Source organism: Helicoverpa armigera, chromosome 30 (assembly GCF_030705265.1).
Source record: "Helicoverpa armigera isolate CAAS_96S chromosome 30, ASM3070526v1, whole genome shotgun sequence".
NCBI classification, from domain to species: domain Eukaryota; kingdom Metazoa; phylum Arthropoda; class Insecta; order Lepidoptera; family Noctuidae; genus Helicoverpa; species Helicoverpa armigera.
The window spans coordinates 4,087,877-4,097,782 of record NC_087149.1 but is presented as its reverse complement, the minus strand read 5'-3'; the positions used below and the strand labels follow the sequence as shown (position 1 = coordinate 4,097,782).

Genomic DNA, 9,906 nt, shown 5'->3' with positions numbered 1-9,906 from the left:
AAAAAAACGCATGAAAATCGGTTGCGTACCTAGTTTTGAAGATTTAAGCGTACAAAGGGACATAGGGACAGAAAAAGCGACTTTGTTTTACACTATGTAGTGATTAAGTCATTTTTAAGTCACTGCTATTTGCATTGGATAAATCCAGTAATGAATGAAGTATTTATTATTGATGCTTTAGCAACTTGCTGGTACGGAACCCTTCTTGCTCGACTCGCACTTGGCTGTTTTTTTTATTTAATAGGTACTTCATCAAAAATGATTTAGCCGTCATCTTCATTAAACATAAAAACACACAAAGACATACAAACATCTTTTTTTATACAACACATGACCTTACGCATAATCCTACCTACTTTCTAAGTCATTTAGAAATATTACCAAATCGAGACACGATTAGACATATTACAAAACTACTGATTTTGTCTGCTTACAAATCGCTTTTGGACTACGGTCTCACCCGCGTCTCGTGTGAATAGGGCTGCCATCTCGAATTTCGCCAAACCCGGACAAACATTTAAAAAACCCGGACATTTGGCATAAATCGCATTGTTTCCCCGAACGAGTACGATTTTTTAAAACAAAATAATACCTAATTTGTAATCCATTTACTATTAACAAATACTTAAATTCAATGAGGTGCTTCCTTACATGAAAAGTGTCCTGGTTTTCCCCGGACACTTCTTGAAACCCCGCCCGGACGGTCCCCGGACGGCCTCCAAACGAGGACAAATCCGGGGAAACCCGGACGGATGGCAGCCCTACGTGTGAACAACTTTACTCACTCGGATAATTCGCCAATGGACAATGGGCTTTCTGGGTAAATGGGCTGTCTAACACTGAAATATTTATTCAAATCGGACCAGTAGTTAAGTAGTTGAGATTAGCACGTTGGTAAATATATTCTTCTAATCTATTAAAAAGAAATGCAAGCAAGGGTGGCGATAATTGCTCAATCCTTCTCCGTGCGAGAGGAGGCCGCAGCCCAGCAGTGGGACGACGAAAAAGGCTATAACAGTAACAGTATTAAAAAGAAAAGATTTTTAATTTGTGTCAATCCTAAAGACTCCGAAACTATAAACCCATTTTTTTAATCTTTCACTTTACGAAGCTACACTGGTAACAGGCTTCGTATATTTTATCCGGGTACGGGCAGTAGTTCCCACAGAGAGTGGTGGTAAAACAGCTAGGTACTTAATCAGCTTTATAATATTCTTTTAGATTTTAACATACCTACACAAAATCACACGTACATAATACTACTTATTAGTTAATACGAACAGCAATGACGAAAGGCTTACGAAACGTTAGATAGTGCAACTGTTCAAGTGACGTAAACGCGTGTGTCTTGAGATCTGTTGGCCAACTGGCGACCGGTTTCAGAATACGGACGAGTGACGTTTGTGGTAGTGTTGGGCTTAGTAGAATGGTGGTATCGATAGATTTTTGTGGGGGTTTGGTGGGGAGTATTGATTTTGAAAAAGGGGTGATTTTTCAATCGCCATAACTTTTATTTGAAAAAAAATCGTTGACGTTTCCGAATAGAAGCAGCAATGAGAAAAAGTTACATAGTGATGTGACATAAACGCGTACGTCTTGAGATCTGTCAGCCTATAAGTGGAGTTGGTATCGGTAGTTTTTTTAAGGGGTTTAGATGTCGATAAAAAATACAAAAATGGTTTAGGTGTTATGTAGGTATTTTCTGTAATTAAAAATTTGGTTAGAGTATGCAAATATACATATGTCTTGTTACGAAGACAGCTAGAGTAAGTAGGTACACCTATTTATAATATATATTTTTGCTTACGTTCATATTATATGCAGAGAATAGTTATTCTAGGGCCAGCCGTAGTTGTATTTTTAGTTAATGTGACCATATTGTCCTGTAAGATATAGTTAAAGAAATAAGGCAGAGTCTGAAAGCCCTTCCATTTCTTACTGTTCTGGAATCTAGATTGGATATCGTAACGTGGTAAGCATGGTCATAATATTTAGACATAAAGAAGGAAGTCGATAAAAATATGATTTTATCGATACCGAACACTCACAACACTACAAGATAATTGTTGTACTCTCGCTATCGGCGCGGGAGCACGTTTGTTTACACCGACTATCAACAAAAACATTATTGTTGTATCATTTACTGTTCAGCCGTTTAGTGAGTGTGTTTACCAAACAATAATAAAGTGTGATGTGTTATTGTTTTTAAAAATGGATAATAATCGCTTAAATGGTAAGTTTTATACTATTTATTGTTTGTTTTATTTGTGAATAATATGGAGGTACGAAATACTTTTACATTGTTTCTTTATGGACATTAGGGTGGAGCGATTTTATTTTTTTTGAATTTTTGCTTCGGCATACCTGTATAAAGTTGCTATTTTAGGTCATTACTAAATACGAGAAAGCTCAGTTTGTTTACGTCAAGTTTAGAGGTGCCCCCATCATCGTAAAGTTTTGAAAATTTGCGCAAATTCCATAAAATCGCAAACATTGTATAAACTCGGAATTATATTCTTAGCGATGCTTTATTAGTGTAAACTAAACAAGATTGAACTGGAAACGTGTTTGTTCTGATCGGTAGGTTCCCTCTCATCAAAGAAATGGCATTAGCCAACTCGCGCGCGTACACGAGCTCACTTGTTTGTCGTGCACTTAGGTACTTGACACATCGAATCTGACGGCTGGGAACAAATACATATATTGTAAGTAATATTTTTCACATTCAAAACTTGCAGTTTCGGTTATAACCGTAGTACTATTAAAAGTATTCTTTGTCTTAATTACAGAAATATGTTGCAAGTTAAAACACGACAAATGTCAAGCTGTCCTGCCTCTGGTTTGCCAGAAAAGTTGCCTGTTTCCCAGTTACCAACTTACAACGACATTATGAAATATTATTTATTTATCAAAAATGAATTGAAGCCTGATATAGCAACAAAAGAGCCAACAGTTCATGAAATATCTGAAAGGCTGGCTCAAGAAGTTTTATAAATATGGCAAAAATCGTCGCTGCCAACTGTAAGTTTCAAAAGAATCCTACAATTGATTCGCGTTTATCATGACAAATACAGATGCTTAATGAAACCATATCGAGGCCGTCAAACGGACATTAAATACCAAGAAAAAAATAATAAATTCATATCAGACTTTTCATTTCTTTCATTTCTTTGATATTTGTAGCTGCAAATGCAAAGTTATATCGGATTGTAACTGTCCTAAAGAATGTCGCATTCCCAAGGAGGAAGTTGTTTTTTTATTGGATCAAAGAACGACCAGAAAAATGATAATAGGCGGTGTCGATGTGGCTACAGCGGCAAAAATAAAAAAAAGCAAGAAAGAAAAGAAAAAGCTTTATATCGCAGTAGAGAGGTAAACTATTTTGATAAACCTTGTTGTTCTCGTTCATTGACTGATGATTTGGTAACAGAAAGCAGCAGCTCATGCGATAGTTTGCTTGTGCCATCTACTAGTCCTCAGTATAAAAACCCAGAACAGGTAAAACATAAAGCTTCGCCACCTAATAAAAAAAAAACGATTGAATTTAACCTCATTAGCTCTTGCATGCGATCGTACTGGAGTTTCGCATAGAGCCGCTGCTATTATAGCTTCTTCTGTCTTGAAAGATGTTGGCATTATTGAAACCTTGAAAAATGTGGTCAAGAACGGTCTCAGTATGTGTCAGATTATTGATTTTCCATGTCACACTCAAGCAGTAGAGCGCTGCATCAAGTTGGTGACAGAAGTATCAAATGCAGTTTGTGGAGATAATAAAAGAGACGGTTTCATTAGAGCGAGACTGCTTTCGCGTAAACGAATGCCTACTTTTAATACGAAAAATCAGTTTGATATTTAAGTTTGCTTTTTTAATGTTTAATTTTTGCAATAAATAGAAAAATTGGATTTTTTTATATTTTTTATTTTCATCTCCTCTGGGGCACCTCAAAATATTGCGACTGGTAAGTCAAATTTTGTACACTTGTTTTGAATATTATAAGACAACTTTTCATCCCTATTCCGTTGAGAAAAAACGATTTTTTTTTTGCTCCATACATTTTCGCTCCACCCTAATGGACATACTTAATTTACAATGTTACAGTATATTTTGTAGGTTTATTTAATGGAATTTAAATACAAATGTATTCGTGGTTAAGTCATAGTCGTTGGGGTTAATTCAATAGATCATAAGGTTAAGCAACACTTAGCGCGGTTGGTAAATGGATGGGTGACCTGTCATGATCAGTTCTTCCGTGTTTCGAAGATATGTTAAATTGATGGGTCCTGGCTGTCATGTGAACACCATTCAGTCAGATACCAGGAAATCTGACTTCCAGCCTTACCAAGGGGTATTGCCAGGGTAATTACTATTTTATGTGGCGCACTGGTACTGAACTGCATCCAGTTTGACTGGAAGCTAGCCCCAATACAGTTGGCAAAGGCTAGACTGATGACGGGATTCAGGGCAGGATAATCATATAAAATTGTGATGTTATAATTTCAGAATCATCACCTCAAGGTGTATCTAGTCTTGAAGGGATGTATACTGACTTTGACGAATGGGTAGTGAACTTCACAGCGTATTATAAGAGGTAAGATCCTTACCGAAGTAACTATGTATTAAGGTAATCACTGTTCTTCCTAAATCATCATCATCATCTCAGCCATAGGACGTCCACTGCTGAACATAGGCCTCCCCCTTAGATCTCCACAGATACTTGTTGGAGGCGACCTGCATCCAGCGTCTTCCGGCAACCCTTATAAGGTCGTCAGTCCACCTTGTTGGTTATTTTACGTTCCTAATATTAAGAACTATTTGGCTGTTTTTCGTGGTTCTCTCGCGTCCTTAAGGAACTATTAATAAGGGATCATTAAGTTAAAAAGTAGTAAATATGTATGTCCTTTGTAAGGTCTAGCTAGAATATCTCTGTCTATTAAAATCGATTCAGTAGTAGCGGGAAAGGGTGACAGACAAATGTTCCTATAGCATTTATAAAAAATCTTATATGTAGGTAGTAACTAAAGTTATGATTGAGTTTCTTTTTTACGTATTCAAGATAAAGCTGTCGATTCAGATAATATTTGGAATGAAGATAGATGATACTCAGAGACGGGAGACAGCGATAGACTTGTTCGCGCGAGTTAGTTAGTTAGTTCTCAATTCGTTGGGACCTTTTTTTTCTGTATGTTCACCGATTACTCGGAGACGCCTGGACCGATTTGCAATTTTTTTTTTGTTTGATAGGGTTTATTTCCCAGGTGGTCCCATAATCACCAGGTCAGGATCTGATGACGGAAACCCTGAGAAATCGAGGGCAACTTTCGAAAATTGTAGGCATATGCAGGGTAAAAACTTGACACTAAGGCGTATGTCTGCTAAAACTATGCAATGGTGAAAGTTTGGAGCTGACCTGATGATGGAGACCAGAGAAGGTCGAGGGAACTCGACAACTGAATATGTACCTAAACTACATCATGTTTGGGCTTATATTGTTCGTATTGATGAGAACTTTCCACTTATGCGGATAGTGACAACTGTGCTTGTCACTGAAAAGTTAAAAAAACAAAACTTTTTACAAAAAAAAAACCGACTCCCAAAAATACTGAAAAGCAAAAACAAACTACAAACGGCCTAGAAGTCGGTGGCGAAATAAACTTAGTTAAGTACATCCATTAGACACTGACTTCTAGGCCGATGCACCTAGGAATAGTTTGTTTTTGCTTTTCAGTGTTTTTGGGAGTCGGTTTTATTTTTTTGTTAGTCAGTAAGAGTCTGACACTCCCTCACCGCTGCTAACCCACAGCGGGAGGGATCATTTGATGATTTTTGACGTCGTTAAAAAAAAAGCTCAGGGACTTGAGACAAGTCTCAGGCGAAATCTATACTAATATTATAAAGCTGAAGAGTTTGTTTGTTTGTTTGAACGCGCTAATCTCAGGAACTACTGGTCCGATTTGAAAAAATCTTTCAGTATTAGATAGCCTATGTATCGAGGAATGCTATAGGCTACTTTTTATCCGGGTTCGTGACGAGGTTCCCACGGGATGCGGTTGAAACAGCTGGCACGAGCTAGTACCTGCTCATCTGACTGTTGAATTTACTTCTATTTTTCTCTTTTCCAGGTCGACATATTCTTCTCAAGAAATAAGTTCGACAAAACCTCAAAATCCAACCTTATTGAAACCAGACTTTTTTGAAAAAGACTCGTTATTTCGCGACTTATTACTAACGCATTGGAACGAACGTCATACAGCCAAGCCGCCATCTTTAAATATAGAAAATGACGGATTTGTGTTCTACGACCAATTGTTTTATAGATTTGTGAACAAAAATGGTGATAGACAGATAGTTTGCCAGTTTGTTAGATCGAAATTATAACCAGGAAATGTGTTAAAATCGTAAGAAATTCTAACCCTTTATTGTCCGACACTTTTGTGGTGCAGTTGACAGCAGCTGTCAGTCAGCACAACAAGCAACAACAACACAAGCAAGCGTGTTGTACAACGGCATTTTCCCTTGAAAACTGACAGCTGTCAACTGCACAAACCATAAGCAGGTGAGCTGTCAAAATAGTATAAGAAATGTACATAAGTCTACATAAGTACCTATATATTACGTTTTAAGGTAGGATTCAAAAGTTTCAGTGTCATATTTTTAGTACCTATGGATGGTTAAGCTGCATTAAGTCTCGTATTCACAAAACTCTTGTTTTAAAACAAATGGGCAAACGTGATAAATCTTGCCAAAATATTTTCTTACTTAATTATATAATCTCTGAAAAAAAAAAAAAAACACAATTCTCTGCAGATTGAGTTGCATTAAATAATAAATACCAGATTAACATTATCTTAAATTTTGAATGATAAAATATATAAGTAAGTAGGTACATAGGTACTTACCAAGATCCTTAATTAAAAATAAACTTTGCACTTTGGATTCCATATGTAAATACGTATGCGTCACATTATTGTTATTATATTGTAAATAATAAGTTTTCTAGGTACGATAAGTATATAAATACCTTTTTATTAGGTAGATACTGACTGGATTCTATTTTATCTGAACGCACATATTTTTATAGTTACTATGTGTTACCATGGCAACCATGACTTAATAATTAAGTATTTTGTACTTTGCTCAGTTACGTGGGAAAATACGTAAAATGCTAGTAATGATGATAAATACATCCCATGATAAAAACAATAGTTTTTCCATGACAATCATATAGGCATATTTTATGTTTTTTTTTTGACAATGAAACCATGAATTTTGTTTATTAATTTCTATGTAAATACTGGATGTGTAACATGACATATTTAGTTACCCATTGTAAATAATTAACTACAGGTATTAATTTTTAAGCAAACATACATAATATATTAGTTACCATAAAAATCTTAGTCGTAAGTTGGTGCTCAATTAATTTTTAGGATTAATATTAAGTATAAAATAAGACTTAGTTTCAATAGATTACTCACAAAAACAAACAAGACCGTTTTTGGTGCAGCTGACGGTTGCTGTCAAACAACGGTATGTTCCCATCAAAGTGACAGCTGTCAACTGCACAAATTATTCGGTACCCGCATACTCCTATATTTACCTAGGTACTACTTACCAAATTTATTTTTCCATTCAGCCTTTAAGATACAAACAGCCTGCATACCTACAGCATTTTCAAATTATTTGTATAAACTTAATAAAAATAAATGTCATACATATTAATTTCCCAAATGACCGTGAATTATAAAAATAAACTTAACTATTTTAATTAAAATATGATTTGTCTTTATCATTTACAGTGATTTTTCAAATACAAATTTTAAAAGCGCGATGTTACTATTTAAAATGAATAGTTTAAAAACTAAAAAAAAACGCTAGTCATGTATTGTCATCAGAACTCAGAGCGTGTGCAAAATTTCATCCTAATCGAAGACCGGGAAGTGGGTCAAATTAAAAGTCTAAGATTTTCTTACATACATACATACAGATACCGGCACGGATATTGGGCTCTCGGCGGAAGAGTGGGGATCGCTTTGCGCACCCGTACGCATAAGGCAATAAGGCAGTAAATGGCTTCTGCGTAGGTGAAGGTCATGGCTCGATATCCGTGCCGATAACTGTAGTTACAAGTGAAGCGTGTTAAAAATAGATTATAAATAAATCTGTCAAGCAAACATTGTCTTTGCTTGTAAACAAGACAGTTTTGAACAATCAAAACATTTTGCCAATCTGTGCGTACATACATTGTCCTTTCGTCCGCCCGGGGTCAACGCTAATAAACATTATTATCTTTTGTTTATCTTTGGAAGCGTACTTATTCTTTAGTTTTTGAGTGTTTTCTGATTTTATGAGGGTTTTTGAGTTAGGATAAAGGACTATTTTTTTAAATCTATTTTTAATGGTAGCAATAAACTCAATAGCATAATAAGGGTAGGCCAAGAATTTTGTAGATTAAATTGCGTATGGTGTACCTACTCCATACGCAATTTAACTAAGCAGTTTCACTCGCTGATACTTTTCAGAGCTCTGCTGGTACGTCGGGACCTTTATTCCTTAAAAGTGATTAGTGTTGAGCCAGGTTCGATCGATTATCGATATATAGATAATATAAATACTACTAATGTTCGATTGTCCCTATAAAAAGGGCCGGTTAGTTCTAAGTAGGTTTTTGACATAAGCCTTATGGAATACATGACAGAGGTTATTGAATCATTTCTCGTCTATAGGAAAGAATTTTGAAACATGTATTTGTATATGGCAAGGAAGGGTGAAATAAAACAAAGGATATTTTACAAAATTTCAAATAAAACAGATTTCTACCTACAGAATCATCTATATTTCACAATTTACCCCTAACAAATCTCCCACAAAAATCATATTTCAAAAACTTAACCACGTGCTTAGCAACGCCATCTGGATTCGTAATATGCACATCATGGCTGCCCTCAACTGTCACAGACAATGAATGACGAACTGTCAAACATTTCTGTATAATTTTGGCGGCAAAATCTTTGCCTCGGCCCGCGCATATGTTGATAGAACCTTCGGCAATCAGTTGCCTAGCTTCGCTGTATTTCTTTCTTCCGTGGGTATAGAAAAAAGGTAGTGAACATTGAAAACTGTTTTCAAATGTGTTCTAAAGTGTCATTTTTAGGGTTCCGTAGCCAAAATGGCAAAAACGGAACCCTTATAGTTTCGTCATGTCCGTCTGTCCGTCTGTCCGTCTGTCACAGCCGATTTACTTATTTATTTAGTGATGAAATTTGATGGGAATACGTGTTGTATGAACCGCTACAAAAATATGACACTAAATAGTAAAAAAAAGAATTGGGGGTGGGGCCCCCCATACATGTAACTGAGGGATGAAATTTTTTTTTTCGATGTACATACCCGTGTGGGGTATCAATGGAAAGGTCTTTTAAAATGATATAAAGTTTTCTAAAAAACATTTTTCTTAAAGTGAACGGTTTTTGAGATATCAGCTCTCAAAGTCGTAAAAAGTATGTCCCCCCCCTCTATTTTTATAACTACGGGGTATAAAATTCTAAAAAAATAGAGGTGATGCATGCTAATTAACTCTTTCAACGATTTTTGGTTTGATCAAAGTATCTCTTATAGTTTTTGAGATAGGTTGATTTAACTGTAATTTACGGAACCCTTCGTGCACGAGTCCGACTCGCACTTGGCCGGTTTTTTGGTAAGGTACGTTTACCATTTAGCTCACTCATTCAGTGCGAAAATTGATTTGAGCTGATTTTTTTCAGAGCCTACGGGTTCTATCGACTATCGATATTATATTATGTAGACTAATGTTCCGTAGCCTCATAGAATAAAATGTCATAGTTACTGTAAGTAAACAAATATAAAGCGGGATGCAATAAAGTGAAAAGGATACTTTAATAAAAATA

At 35.8% G+C, this 9,906-nt stretch overlaps 1 protein-coding gene and 1 long non-coding RNA gene across 2 annotated transcripts; both read left to right on the top strand.

The window, feature by feature from the left end:
* Positions 1-2,064: 2,064 nt before the first annotated feature.
* LOC110380813 (uncharacterized) lies at positions 2,065-6,405 on the top strand. Its single transcript, XM_064043044.1, has 3 exons — positions 2,065-2,233; positions 4,502-4,589; positions 6,121-6,405. The coding sequence occupies exons 1-3, from the start codon at positions 2,212-2,214 to the stop codon at positions 6,374-6,376; spliced, it is 366 nt and encodes a 121-aa protein (XP_063899114.1). The 5' UTR covers positions 2,065-2,211; the 3' UTR covers positions 6,377-6,405.
* On the top strand, positions 2,310-3,139 carry LOC135119169 (uncharacterized). Its single transcript, XR_010278028.1, has 2 exons — positions 2,310-2,705; positions 2,790-3,139. It is a non-coding gene; the product is annotated as an uncharacterized LOC135119169 (long non-coding RNA).
* Positions 6,406-9,906: the final 3,501 nt, after the last annotated feature.